Below are 15,076 nucleotides of genomic sequence, written 5' to 3' on the forward strand. Positions count from 1 at the left end.
AATCATGAAAAATAGCCTTCTTCCTAATTTAAATATCCCAGTGTTCTCTATTGTTAAAAGGATTTAAGCATATACTAATAAGCCAAGAGATTTTCTAAAATACCCTACATAACATCTAGTATAATTCCCATTAATATCCAATTTTTGAACTAATTTCAGAAGGAATTTCTTGATCTTAATTGTATATACTTGCTCCTTCCAAAGTATAGTTACACAGTAAGGAATTAAAGAAATTTCTTAGTTAAAGAAAAGTCACTCTCATCAACAGAAACAAGCTGGGACACGAAATTTTACACAGGTACAGAGTATTCATAGTATTAAATGTAGTCTGTCCAGCTTGGCTGAGAAATAGACGTTTTCTAGTCAAAGAGAGTAAATTCGAAATGAAGAACAAAAAGAGACTTGAAATCCATCAGTTTCACCTATAAGTTACTTCAATCATCACTATTCTCAAGTATACTGACTACATACCTCCTATCACATACTGAAGTTAATGTAACAAAAGCATAAGTTATACTTAAAATTGAACCCTATCTGTTATAGAATGTATAAATACAGAATTTACTATTTATATAAAGCTTACCATTAATTTCAACAAACTAAATACCTATCTATTGTCCAGACTCAACAGGACAGTTATTGCATACCCTTTTCTCAGCATAGCAGTGGGATTATTTGGATTAAGTTCAAGAGATTTCTTTGCATCAGCAACAGCATCTATATATGAAAAAGAAAAAGAAGGAGTTTTTAGTCAGTCTATCACAGATCATAACAAATATTGCACATAAAATTTGAATTGGTCTTAGACTTTTAAGTTGGTAAAATGGATAAGTGGTTTCAAATTAGAAAAAGCTAATGCAAAATATGATCCAATAAATATTACCTTCCTATCTTCTCATTAGCCTGATATTTAACTTCCTTTTTGGAAAGCTTCAGGCGATAAAACTATGTGTCATAAAGGTCACCTAATTTTCTCATTAATGTCGTTTATGCACTTTGACTCAAGATATTTAATTTTTCCTTACCCAGATTTTCTATCCAGAATAAAGTTAACACAAGTAATAGAGAAATACATTCCTTATAAAAAATGCAAATAAGAGCACTTCATTTAAATACTTTGTAAAACAGTAAATATAATGATATTCTCCTGTCAAATCCAATAACCACAAATGAAATCTGTATAAATTCTCTACCTACTGAAGGAGGGACACTCATAAAATTAAATGGGTATTACTCAAAATAACATTTGTCACATTCTAGGTACTTCACACCTTGTATGAAAGACCAATTTAAAAATCCTCAAACATAATCTCTATTTTATTTGATCTATATCTTGGGCAAAATTTATAAGTAATACTTAAAGAAAATATATTTTTTAAGAAAAGTTACCACAATAATTCCCAAGAAGGATGTGACAATAAGCTCTTTGACAATAATTTTGTGCATCATCTGGTTTCTCTTCCAAAGCCTTAGTCAGCTCCTACAAACACAAACATGTTGAGTATAAGTAAATGTTTTTTAAAAGTCACTGCACTCTAATTAAACATGATTTTTAATCAAAGACACTATTGTCATAAGCTATCTGGAACAAAGTTAACAGGAAAACAAGATAGGAGCTTTTCTTTGCAACAGGATCAATATCTGCCCTTCTCCTCCCCTCCCCACAAAAGTCCACAATATAATGTAATATCTATGTAAACAACTTAGCAGTTCCTGGCCTATAGTAGGAACTGGATAAATGGTAATTATCACCTCATTTATTCTGAAGAGTTTATTTGATATACAATGACCACCACAGATTTTTCTCCTTCTAACTTGGAAAAGACTCACAGATCGTGTACAATCTGAGATACCTAGAAAATGTGAAGCTGTCCAATAAATAAAACCCTGGAAGTTAAACCGAGAGTTCAGGAAGGTTAACAGAATCAATAAATACACAATCCAGTTTGGCTGGCCCTCTCTTATCTGTCAATGGCAGACAACCCTGACAAATTACAGCATTCCATTGAAAGTCCAGAAATATAATACCTCATACTATCAACTGATTAAGAATTAGCATTAGAGAAATGAAAATTATTGCCACTCTGACCATTCATAGTATATAAGTGGCAGCTGGAACAATAATGATGGAAGAAAAGATAGCACAATTAGTGAGGCCAAGGACAAATGGAGGCAAACAGGAACAATTTGACTCTCTACCTATGACTCATACACCCTAGGGATTTGGTAGTCTTTTTATTTTATTTACTATTATTTTGTTATGCCTAACCCAAGGACACGCTCATTGACTTTAGAAACAGGGAGGGGGGATAAAGGGGGAGATAGAGAAAGACAGACAGACATATCAATTGGTTGCCTCCTATACACACCCTGACCAGGGACCCAACCCATAACCTAGGCATGTGACCTGACTGGGAATCAAACCTGTGACCTTTCAATTTATGGGACAATGCTCCAACCAACCGAGCCATACTAACCAGAGCTAGTAGTCTTCTTAAAAGGTAAAATTAGCCCTGACTAATGTGGCTCAGTGAATTGAGCACCAGCCTGCGATCCACAGGGTCACTGGTTAGATTCCCTGCCAGAGAAGATGCCTGGGTCCTTTTCTTTAAAAGTCAAGTAAAAATTTATGAATTTCAAACAACCAACATGCAAATAACCTTTAAAAACAAGTCAACTGTTGGCTGAGGACAATTTATGGTGACTCAATTAAATAAGCAATTGACTGATAAGGCTGTTACTAAAAAAAATTACTCAAAAGCTGAACACAAACTTATGATACATAAACTTGTGAATCATGAATAAAGCAATTTATTATGAATAAGTAATACATATAATAAATTCAGAAAAAGTGAAGATAAAATAAGTTGTGGCTGCACTGAACTACACCTGACTTGTGGCTTGTTTTCAGAGTTCTACTGTTTCTGTGACAACAGTTGCTGGCTGCTGGAATACAAAGGGACTAAAGGGAAGGATCTGAAAACACGCAAAAAATGAATCACAGTGACAAAAAGTTATTATTTAATGGAGACCAACTGGAAACATATTGTAAATATGTCCAAAGTTATACTTACTCAGATAAAATGAGATGTTTCAGTGAAGCAATTCACTGAAACAAAAATAAAAAATTTCAGTGAAGCAATTCACTGAAACAAAAATAAAAAATTTAAAAAACCTCGTGAACTGTAAAATATAATTATGCTGAAATCTCTACTAAGGTAACTGTGAAGGAAGTAGCTGGTAACCCAGAATAGAGGAAAAACTCCTTTCCAAGGCAGTAAGATTGTTTAAGACTTGGATCTCTTAGAAACAGATTTCCAAATTTTTAAAGTTCTAAGCTCTTTTAAAATGTCACCCCAATACATTCAATAAAAAGTAAAATATAAAAACAAAATAAATAAAATTCCACCCAACAAGGTAAAAGGTTACCTTGGTTTTAAGGTTAAAAGCAAAAACAGCATTGCTCAGACTGACAAAAAGTTCGAAGGCCTTTAGCTCTGGGTATCTCAATTTAACACCATTTTCTGTTTTCTTCCAGCTACAGCTAATTCCCAATCATAGGTAATAAATAGTATCAACCCTTCTCCCTTCCTCAACTGCCTAACACTCCTGGAGAAAAAAACACACATCACCATGGAGAACTTGTACCATCACATTTATGCTAAACAGCTATGCTCTCAACAAAGTTATCTGTGATCAGATGCTTCAAAGTCAGCTACCAAACCTTTAATTTTATCTCATAACCCCAATCCTACCCCTCCTCCAGAAGATGACCCCAACACACTAAACCCAGAGACCTACCTCTTCTAAACTATATAACCTGGAGCAAGTTAAATCTCTTTAACCTGTTTCCTTGTTAGAAAATGCAAATACCCACCTCGAAGTTCTTGAAACAATTATGGTACGAGTCATTTAGCACATTTGGGTGCCTAGTCTCCCAGGCACTACACTAAGAACACAGTGGTAAACAATATACACAAAAACTCCTGCCCTCTTTAAACTTACACTAAGGCCCACACTAAATATAAGGTGGTCACGGAAGATGGCTTCTCTGACAAGGTGACATTTCACCTGAAATCTAAGGTGATGAGCATTCCCAAGCAAACCATGAGCTAGGTCAGGAGACAGCTAATATATTTTAGGAAAAAGGAACTGCAAGCCCAAAGGCTGCTCAACAGGACTGAGCATGACAAATTCAAGAAACAGAAAGAAAGCCAAAGTGGCTAGAATATAGAGAGCAACGGGACTCAACATATACCTCCCATGACTTATCTTCCTAACAACCCTTTCAAGGTCCTATTTTGTTCCAATTTAGAGACAGGAATTCTGATCCAGAGTGATAACAGGAACTTTTCTGAGGTTATAAAGTTATCACGAAACCAGGATTTGGACACAAGCAGTCTCATTCCATGCCCATTGTTAGAGTGAGCTGTGCTACATTTATACAGTGGAACACTACAAAGCAATGAAAAAAACTACCACTTCATACAGCAATATAAATGATTCCCACAAAATGTTTAAAGCAACATTTACCTACAGGTACCTACACTCAACTGAGTATCTAGCCTATGATTCTGTTTATGTGAAGTACAAGAACAAGCAAAACTAATTGATGGTGATGGAGGTCACAATAAGGGTTGTCTGGTGGGAAAGGAAAATTATTGGTTGGGAAGAAGCATGAGAAAAACTTGAGGATAAAAGTGTTCTATATTGTTGCTCTGTACATATACATGTACATGTACATATACATGTATGTAAAACAACTTCATTCATTGCAGACTTCAGATTTGTGTTATCTACATGTTGTACTTCAATAAAAAGTTAAAAAGTAAAACAAGTGAGATGGAAAGTAATATCAATAACCTTTAAAAGCAACTTTTATGAACTGGATTTCCAAAGGAGGAACTTTACCGAAGAGGACCATAACAAATGTAAATTCTGAAAATAGGTTATTAGCAGACATAAGTAATTGTGGAGAAAAATCTCAGTACCTCCTGTAATGCTTGTTATTCTACTACTGATCCCAAAGGCCTTGCCAGGAAATATTATAGTACAACTAATTAATCAACCACTTTATTTGAAGGCCTTCGCATCCAGATCCAAAAACATATTTTGGTCTAAAAGGCACTAAGGGACCTAGCTTGTGGTTTCCTCCCCACCTCATCTCATCCTCCTTTTTCACACCACTCTAGTCAAATGGTCCTTTTTGCTGCTCCTTGTACCAGGCAGCTTCATTCCTAGCCAGAATTTTGACATTGCATGAATGCTTTCTCCAGAGCTTCCAAGCTCATTCCCTCAGGTCTCTGCTCAAATGTCACCTTCTTAGAAAGACTCTATTAGCATGTGGCAAATTATTTCTAAAAGTCATAGGAAGGAAAACGGTTCTCTTGACGCAAACTGCTAACCTTAAGTGTGTTAGATTGTAACAACAGAACAGGGTTTGAGTTCTTTTCCTAGTGTTTTAAAGCAAGAAACACCTGGATAAATTTTGTGACACACTGCATTATGTAGCCTTAGCTTGGGCTTTCCTTACTACTTTGTATTATTTTACTTTTGCCCTTTTACTCTCATATAGCTTTACTGTCTTTCGCTATCATACAAAGTGCCTTGGTAAAGACTTCAATGGGTGCCTCGCATATAACAACACCCCCAAAATACTGTTTTGATGCATAAATAAATGAGTCAATAATGAATAGTAACAGGAAACCTGAAAATTTTCAGGGTCATAGAAGAAATGATGGTTGTTACGGTAGTCTGAGTTCATAAACTTTGCACATCTCCTGGTACATAAGAATGGCAAGGATACTTGTTAAACGGAAAAAAACGAATTAAACAAATACCAACAAGCCTAAATTTCACTTTTTCTTGTAATCAAAGGTCATTTAAAATAAATATCCTTCCAGGCCAACTATGAATGTCAACTACACAAACAGTTTTTCTAAACAGATGCGAATATACAGACAAGGTCTAGGAATGGGAGTGGGAAGGGAGTAATATGAAACAAAAAAAGAGGCCGAGTTTGTCAAAACCAGGGATGAGACACTGCAAGAACAGTCCACCCGGTCCCAGACAGGCATGTGCTGGGAAGAGGCGGGGTTCTCCGCGTTCCCCAAAGGAAAGCAGACCAGGCTGAGACGGGTCCTCTCACCTCTAACGCCGCCTGGGGGTCCTCGTCGACCAAAGCATCTGAGAAGCTCGGGAGAAACCTGCCAGGAAAACAACGACTTCAGCTGGGCTCACGAACCAAGGAAAGGGGGGAGGGGAAAAAATAAATACCAGAAAGAAGAGAAAACATGTACCTCTGGGCTGTTGCAGGTCCTGCTGCAGCGGCCGCCATCCCTAAAGAGTCGCTGCTGCTGTGGCTGGGGCTGCTACTATCCAGGCTACAAGACCCGCCGCCGTCCAAGGGGGAAACTTCTGGAGACACCCAAACCGAGCTTCCGTCCTAAGTAGCCAACGAGCAGCCACGCAGCTTGCCGCCCGGCGGGAGGAGAGGCGAAAGGCAAGCGCGGGGCTGCTGGGACCTTGGAGGAACTAGTCTCCCGACCTACCCCGCTTCCGGTGACCCTGACTCCCAGTCCCCGCCCCTCGTAGCCTAGGCTACGGGAGGCTACGGCGGTCCTAGTAGTCCGCCTTTCGCCACGCGCCCTTACTCTGATAGAGACTTCTAGGGTAGTAGCTTAAAAGATTTTTCAAAAGATCCAGTGTCCCTCGAGAACGTGTGGCCTCTGGGGGCGTTTGTGTGTCTGTTAAAAACAAAGCACATCGTGCTCCGTTGTCACAATTCACAGCTCTTCTGGTTACTGGAGGCAGCGAAGGTTTTCGTGCCCTGTGACGTCATTTGCCGCTAAGCGTAGTTTTCCGGGAGAAAGTTCCCGAGTGCCACCGCGTCGCTCCGGGGATCTTTGGACTGGAAGGCCTAACGCAGTACTCCAGTACTCGCGGGAACTCGTTCTGCGCCTGCAGAGGCTAGACAGAGCGAAGCTTTTTTGGGTCCGGTGCAGGTAGACTGTTCTGCTTCCCAGAACAACACGGGCCCAGGTTTTCTTCCCAGTTGGCTTCCCAGATTAGGAAGAAAAACCTTTTTCTTCGGAAGGCACTGAAAGGAGGAAGGTGGCCTGAAGTTGTCTAGGTGCCCTTTTACTTTGCGGCCTAGTTGGTCAGGTTCTTGCTCAGCAGCCTTTGACGCATAAGGATCAGATGAAGCTTCCAGCAAGTTACTCTGCAAGGGGTGGGAAGAGCAAAAGGGAGTGGGAGCAAGCTGCTCAGTTACTAGAGATGAAGCAAGTACATAAACTTGAATGTTAACATACCCAAAATCTAAGCTAAGCCCTGGGATTTAAAATGTTAATGCCCTGCAGAAACTTAAACTAGTGCTGTTCTAAGTAGTAAAATGAAAGAAGGGGAATATGTGATAGCAAGGTGGGTCACCTATGGAATATAAGCTATAGGAATGGATTCCTCAAAGATGGGGTAACTGTAAGCTTCCAAAGATAAGTAAGAATTACCTCTGGCTGGCGTAGCTCAGTGGATTGAGCGCGGAACCAAAGTGTCCCAGGGAACCAAAGTGTCCCAGGTTCCATTCCCAGCCAGGGTACATGCCTGGGTTGCAGGCCATAACCCCCAGCAACCGCACATTGATGTTTCTCTCTCTCTCTATTTCCCTCCCTTCCCTCTCTAAATAAATAAAATCTTTAAAAAAAAAGATAAGTAAGAATTACCGTAGTTGACGATGGAAATGGAAAAGATAATAGAGTAGGATGTGTATTAGAAAACAGTGTGAACCCTGAAATTAGTAGAGCCAAAATTCAAGTTAGAAGCAGACTGGCTGGAGAAGGGAGTGACTGTCAGGTCATAAAAAGCAAGATGTATGTTCTGCTGAGAAGCTTGGATGTGATTCTCTTTTTTTTTTTTAAGATTTTATTTATTTATTTTTTTCCTAATTATCACATTTTGTATTTCAGAGAAGAGGCATTATGGATTCATGCCATTAAGTTTATTTACAAACATATCTAGTATGTTGAGTTCAACAGTTTGATCCATTTTTTCAAAGAGACTGCACCACTTAAAATGCTCTTCTTCATATCTGTTTTATGGATTAACTAAAACATCCTCATTTTTTAAGCAGTTGGTGTCTTACAATAAGGAAAGGTGCAGCAAATCCAGATCCAAAATATGAAGTCATCATAGCTAGTAACCGCCACTTGTTTTCCACCGAAAACGGCAAATTCTTCCCTGGACCTTCCTCATAGTGGCTTCTACGGACCACAGAGGTTGTGAATCTCCGAATGCTCTGTCCCAACATTTTGCTGTTGGAAGCCCTGTGAAACAGACATAAACTGAACTATTTATTTATTTTTTAGAGAGGGAAGGGAGGGAGGGAGAGAGAGAGAGAGAGACACACATCAATGTGCGGTTGCTGGGGGTTATGGCCTGCAACCCAGGAATGTACCCTGGCTGGGAATCGAACCTGGGACACTTTGGTTCCCAGCCCGCGCTCAATCCACTGAGCTACGCCAGCCAGGGCTTGGATGTGATTCTCGTAATGATGCTAACCAATTATAAGATTTTTAGTCAAAAAAGACAATAAAGTTAAATTTGCAGTTTAAATATATTATGCTCTTGTTACAGGGTGCAGCCAAAAGGGGGGACCCCAAATGGGCATTTGAAATGGGGCCCAGAACTCAAGGTGTCTAGGAGATTTTAGGAAGTCTTCACCTCCCCCCCCCACCACCACCCCCACACCCCCCTCAGGGTGTGGGTTGGGGGAAGGGACAAATGGAGCCCGGCCATTGAGAGCTGTTTTGCATAGCAACAGCCTTGCAGCTAAGCTCTGGCGTGGTCATTTAACGTATCTATAGCCTTTGGCTGGTCGCTTAGATATGTTAAATAGCTGTGGCCAAGCTCTGAGCCAGGGTAATGGAAGTAACTTCCCCACCAAGACGAACCGGAGGGCAGGTCTGGTCCCTGAGTTACAGCACCTGCGTGGGAGCTTGGAGATGATAGGCTCCAGGACATGGGGCCACGCCTGCCCAGACTCATGATGGCAGCCGAGTAAAGCTGGAAGGATACGAGTTCTGGCTTGTGAAGCCAAGTGTGGGAGGAGTCAGAAATGGGGCTGCAGAAGATTGGCGCAGGGGATTTAAAACCCAGACATGGCAGCCATTGGGGAAGAAACCACGCGGCCTTGATGGAGTGGAGACACCTGCAGCCCTGAGAGAGGGAGAACCATGTGCAGCCCTGGAGGAGAGAACCACGCGGCCTGGCAGAGTGGGGACCCCCACAGCTTTAGAAGAGGGAACCACCACCTGGTTTTAGCAGAGATCCCAGCGACTCAGCTGAGGGTGCCGGGAACCCAAGGAGGTCTCCCAGTCGAGATGGAGTACTAACTGGGAAGAACCAGAGGACTGCCTAAGCCATGGACTTCTATTTCCTTTCCTGAGATACGGTACTCTGGACTGGGCAAAGGGGGAAGGAAGGAAGGACTGTGTGTTTGTAGGTGTTTTTAGGGACTTTAGGATTTTTTTGATAAAGACATTAGGTCACTACTTTAAGTTAGTATAGCATTAAATAAACATTTCCTTTCCTTTTCACGAATCTCTGGCATTGAGAGACGTCTTTCCTAGGGCGGCGGACGTAACGGACCCGGGGCCTTCTTTCAATAATAGTATATCATCCCAGGCCCCCCTTGTTGTGTTCTGTAACAGAACCATGTGCAGCCCTGAGAGAGAGAGAACCACGTGGCCTTGATAGAGTGGGGACTCTCCCTTCCCGCAGCCCTGAGAGAACCACGAGGCCTGGACAGAGTGGGGACTCCCGTGGCCCTGGGAGAGAGGACCACATGCCTTTCCCAGAGTGGGGACCCCCGCAGCTTTAGAAGGGGGAACCACCACCTGGTTTTAGCAGAGATCCCAGCAACTCAGCTGAGGGTGCCAGGAACCCAGGGAGGTCTCCCAGTCAAGATGGAGTACTAACTGGGAAGAACCAGAGTACTGCCTGAGCCATGGACTTCTATTTCCTTTCCTGAGATACGGTACTCTGGACTGGGCAAAGGGGGAAGGAAGGAAGGACTGTATGTTTGTGGGCGTTTTTAGGGACTTTAGGATTTTTGATATAGACATTAGGGCACTACTTTAAGTTTGTATAGCATTAAATAAACATTTCCTTTCCTTTTCACAAATCTCTGGCATTGAGAGACATCTTTCCTCGGGCGGCAGACATAACGGACCCGGGGCCTTTCTTTCAATAATAGTATATCGTCCCAGGCCCCCCTTGTTTGTTCTGTAACACTCTCTGTGCTGTAGAAGAATAACTAAAGAGAAAAGGAGAATAGCTGTTGGGGGGACAACTGCTGTTTTACAGGTGTGGGGAAGGGGGGAAATTTCCCTTTCTCTCCTCTGGTTTTTTTGGCTGGCCAAATAATCAAATCAACAGGAGGCAGATTGACAGGAGAAAAAAATTGAATATTGTGCATGGGAATCCCACATACATGAGAAAGTCAAAGACCATGCATACTTGAGAGGTTCAGAGATAGAAAGGAGGATTGAGGTATATGAGACATTCTGAGCTGGGGATGAGGTAAGGTGCTTTGGGAAATTAAAAAGGTCATTGCAGGATGATAAGAGCAGACATTCAGTAATTAGTAGTTTGCCCTGTCCTATAAATATGTCAAAAGAAATTATCTCTGATAGTCTCATGGGCAAGGCTTCTAATACAAATTTTTCTAGGCACTTGGGGGAGGAGGGCAGAAGTTTCTCTTGAGTCTGAAGCTAAAATTGTCTTTACAGCAAAAGAATCTGCACACCACTGGGGCACATCTTGGGGTGGCTTGTTCTGGACCTTGCCCCTTCCCCCCCACAAGCCAAAGTGACACTTAAATAGGTCAACAATTGTAGAGATGGAGAGGAAGGTAAGAATTACAGAAATATTTGAGGTAAAACTGGTTTTGCTAATGTTTTATGACTCATATATAATAAAGCTTTACCTATGCCAAGACTATGTAGATAGTCTGTGTTTTCTTCTAGATATTTTTTTATTCTACCTTTCACATCCAGGTCTAATTTGTCACAAATTAACTTTTGTAAAAGATATGAAGTTAGAATCAAGGTTTATTTTCCCCTCATATGGATATCCAGTTGACTCACTCCTACTTATTAAAAAACACCACCATTTCTCATTTCCCCCACTATTTTTTTAAATATTTTTTCAATTACGGTTGATATACAATATTTCATTAGTTTCAGGTACACCCCAGTGTTTAGACACATAACTTACAAAGTGATCACCCCAATAAATCTGCTACCCATTGGACACCATACACAGCTTTTTTAAAAAACTGATTTTAGAGCCCTGGCTGGTGTGGCTCAGTGGATTGAGTCCCAGCCTGCAAACAAAGGTCACTGGTTTGGTTCCCAGTCAGGGCACATGCCAGGATTGCAGGCCAGTCCCCCAGTTGCAGGCCTGCAAGAGGCAGCTGAGAGATGTATCTCTCTCACATGATGTTTCTCTCCTTCCCTCCCTTCCCCTCTCTCTAAAAATAAAATCTTTTTAAAAATTAATTTTAGAGAGAAACATTGATTTCTTGTTCCATTTATTTATGCATTCATTGTGTGTGCCCTGACCAGGATCAAACCTGTGACTTTGGCATATTAGTACAACGTCCTAACCAACTGAGCTACTTGGCAGGGCCCCATACATAGTTACTGCAATAATATTAACTATATTCCCTATGCTGTACTTTGTATCCCCATTACTATCCTGTAGCAACCAAATAGTACTTTTTTTAAAAAAAAATGTTTTATTGATTATGCCATTACAGTTGTCCCATTTTCCCCTCTTCATTCTCCTCCACCTTGCACACCCTCTCCCACCCACATTCCCCCCCTTTTATTTCATGTCCATGTGTCATAAGTTCTTTAGTTTCTGCATTTCCCATACTATTCTTGCCCTTCCTCTGTCTATTTTCTACCTACCATCTATGCTACTTATTCTCTATACCTTTTCCCTCTCCCCTCCTCCCACTCCCCTGTTGCTAACCCTCCATGTGATCTCCATTTCTGTGGTTCTGTTCCTGTTCTAGTTGATTGCTTAGTTTGTTTTTGTTTTAGGTGTGGTTCATAATTGTGAGTTTGCTGTCATTTTACTATACATGTTTTTTATCTTCTTTTTCTTATATAAGTCCCCTTAACATTTCAAACAATAAGGGCTTGGTGAGGACAAACTCGTTTAACTTGACCTTATCTGAGAAACACTTTCTCTGCCCTTCCATTCTAAATGAAAGCTTTGCTGGATAGAGCAATCTTGGATGTAGGTCCTTGCCTTTCACGACTTGGAATACTTCTTTCCATCCCCTTCTTGCCTATAAGGTCTCTGGAGAAATCAGCTGACAGTCTCATGGGAACACCTTTGTAGGTAACTGTCTCCTTATCTCTTGCTGCTTCTAGGATTCTCCTACATTTTAATCTTGGGTAATGTAATTATGATGTGCCTTGGTGTGTTCCTCCTTGGGTCCAACTTCTTTGGGACTCTCTGAGCTTCCTGGACTTCCTGGAAATCTGTTTCCTTTGCCAGATTGGGGAAGTTCTCCTTTATTATTTGTTCAAATAACTTTTCCACTTGTTGCTCTTTCTCTTCCCCTTCTGGTAACCCTGTAATTCAGATGTTGGAATGTTTCAAGATGTCCTGGAGGTTCCTAAGCCTCTCCTCATTTTTTTGAATTCTTGTTTATTCATTCTTTTCTGTTTGATTGTTTCTTCCTTCTGGTCCACTCCATTGATTTGAGTCCCAGTTTTCTTCCCATCACTGTTGGTTCCCTGTGCATTTTCCTTTATTTCACTTAGTATAGCCTTCATTTTTTCACCTAATTTGCAACCAAATTCAACCAATTCTGTGAGCATCCTGATCACTAGTGCTTTGAACTGTGCATCTGATAGGTTGGCTATCTCTTTGTCACTTAGTTGTACTTTTTCTGAAGCTTTGACCTGTTCTTTCATTTGGGTCATTTTTTTTTTTTTTTTGTCTTGACTCGCCTGTTACGTAGTGAGGGCGAGCCTTAGGTATTCACCAGGACGGGGCAACCCAGTCGCTGGGTTGTGATGCTGTATGTGGGGGGGTACGAGAGGGAACAGTGGCGCTTGGTCCACTCTCTGCTGGATTTCAGTCCCTTCCACTGCTTCCCCCAAGCAAATGGGCCCTGATGGTGCTGATTCCCAGGTGGGCATGCTTGTGTACCTTCTAGGACTCTGTGGGTCTCTCCAACGAACTCTCTGTGAGGCTGTGAGTCTCTCTTAGCACCTCAATCCCCACAAGGTTTTCAATCAGTGTTTTGAGGCTTTAGTTCCCCGCGCTGGAGCCCTGGGTTGCACAGTCTGTCTTGCTCCCCAGTTTTGCCTGGTTTAGCTGCAAGCAAATGTGGGACTACCTGGTCAACATACCACATCCCACTCCACAGTCACCATCTCACTGGGTCTGCCCACTGCCACCTCACACCCCGGGGTCTGCCAGCCACCGCCTGCACGCCCAGGGCTCACCCGCTGCAATCGTGGGTGCCCAGGCATCTTGTGTGCCCAGGGGCCACAAGCCACTCCTTTTTTTGCCAGAACCCCTCTCCACCTGGCCGCCAACTCGGCCCCTCCTACTGGTTTGGATGAATGTGTCTACTTTAACTCCATGGCTGTCAGACTTCCATACAGTTCGATTTTCTGTCAGTTCTGGTTGTTATTTTGTTTCTAAATTGTTGTCCTTATTTTGGTTGTGCAAGGACACACAGTGTGTCTACCTATGCTTCCATCTTGGCCCCCAAATTGTACTTCTTAATCCCTTCACATTTTTGACAATCCCTCTAACACCCCTCCTACCTGGCAGTCATCAAAGTGTTGTATGTTATGTCTGTTTCTGCCCTACTTGTTTATATAGTTTGGTTTTTAGAGTCCACAAAGAAATGAAATCATGGCATTTGTGCTTCCCTAACATATTTCACTCAACACAATTTATGTACATTCACATTATTGCAGATGGCAAGATTTCATTCTTTTTTATGACTGAGTCGTATCTGATTTATATATGCCCCACTTCTTTATCCATTAATCTATTGATAGACACGTAGGTTACTTCCACATCTTGGCTATTGTAAATAATACTGCAATGAATGTATGGATGATTATATCATTTGATTTAATGTTTTGGGATTCTTTAGTTAAATATTCAAAAGTAGAATGGTTTGGGCCCTTTTTTGTCTCTTGTTATAGCCTCTTTTAAGTCTATTTTGTTGGATATAAGTATTGCTATCACAGCTTTTTTTTTTTCATTTTTGTCTTCATGAAATATATTTTTTCCATCCTTTTCAGTCTGTGTCTATCTTTCAATCTGGAGTGAGTTTCTTGTAGACAGCACATTTAAGTGTCTTCTTTATTACACATCAGCTACTGTACCTCTTTTGATTGGTGCATTTAATCCATTTGCATTTAAATTAATTGTTGATAAATATGTATTTATTGCCATTACTTTCAGTTTTTATCTTTTCTCCTCCTCCTCTTAAAAAAGAGCCTTTAGCCCTGGCTGGTGTGGCTCAGTGGATTGAGTGCTGGCCTGTGAACCAAAGGTTTGCAGGTTTGATTCCCAGTCAGGGCACATGCCTAGGTTGTGGGCCAGGTCCCCAGTAAGGGGTTCTTGAGAAGCAACCAAACATTGATGTTTTTCTTCCTCTCTCCTTCCCTTCCCCTCTCTAAAAATAAATAAATAAAATCTTTAAAAAAGAGAGCCTTTAAAATTTTATGTAATACTGGTTTGGTGGTGATGAATTCCTTTAGCTTTTTTTTTGTCTGGGAAGCCCTTTATCTCTCCTTTGATTCTCAATGACAGACTTGCTAGGTAGAGTAATCTTGGTTGTAAGTCCTTGCTTTTCACTACTTTGAATATTTTGTACCAATTTCTTCTGGCCTGCAGAGTTTTTGTTGAGAAACCAGCTGACAGTCTTATGTGAGCTCTCTTTTAGGTAAGTAACTGCTTTTCTCTTGCTGCTTTTCAGATTCTCTCTTTGTCTTTAACTATTTGCATTTTAATTATGATGTGTCTAGGC

At 41.1% G+C, this 15,076-nt stretch overlaps 2 protein-coding genes and 1 long non-coding RNA gene across 3 annotated transcripts in view; all 3 read right to left on the reverse strand.

Annotated features, from left to right (window-relative positions):
• The window catches only part of SUGT1 (SGT1 homolog, MIS12 kinetochore complex assembly cochaperone), a 49,418-nt gene extending 42,922 nt beyond the window's left edge, over window positions 1–6,496 (reverse strand). The window contains exons 1-4 of the mRNA XM_028526513.2: window positions 6,300–6,496; window positions 6,149–6,206; window positions 1,390–1,480; window positions 648–717 (exon numbers count right to left, since the gene is read on the reverse strand). Coding sequence (XP_028382314.1) covers window positions 648–717; window positions 1,390–1,480; window positions 6,149–6,206; window positions 6,300–6,337 — 257 coding nt within the window. The 5' untranslated portion in view covers window positions 6,338–6,496. The remainder of the gene's footprint in view (window positions 1–647; window positions 718–1,389; window positions 1,481–6,148; window positions 6,207–6,299) is intronic.
• LOC118497344 lies at window positions 2,840–5,603 on the reverse strand. The gene is made up of 2 exons (XR_004899872.1): window positions 3,154–5,603; window positions 2,840–3,109 (listed from the first exon to the last, which is right to left on the reverse strand). It is a non-coding gene; the product is annotated as an uncharacterized LOC118497344 (long non-coding RNA).
• A 1,435-nt stretch (window positions 6,497–7,931) lies between the features above and the next one.
• Window positions 7,932–8,338, reverse strand: LOC114508560 (cytochrome c oxidase subunit 7C, mitochondrial-like). Its single transcript, XM_036011308.1, has one exon. The coding sequence runs from the start codon at window positions 8,303–8,305 to the stop codon at window positions 8,114–8,116; it is 192 nt and encodes a 63-aa protein (XP_035867201.1). The 5' UTR covers window positions 8,306–8,338; the 3' UTR covers window positions 7,932–8,113.
• Between the last annotated feature and the right edge of the window lie 6,738 nt (window positions 8,339–15,076).

Source organism: Phyllostomus discolor, chromosome 11 (assembly GCF_004126475.2).
Source record: "Phyllostomus discolor isolate MPI-MPIP mPhyDis1 chromosome 11, mPhyDis1.pri.v3, whole genome shotgun sequence".
NCBI classification, from domain to species: domain Eukaryota; kingdom Metazoa; phylum Chordata; class Mammalia; order Chiroptera; family Phyllostomidae; genus Phyllostomus; species Phyllostomus discolor.

Bases quoted from the DNA above. Each gene is read 5' to 3' on its own strand.
- LOC114508560 (XM_036011308.1), bottom strand. From the start codon at position 8,305: ATGTTGGGACAGAGCATTCGGAGATTCACAACCTCTGTGGTCCGTAGA.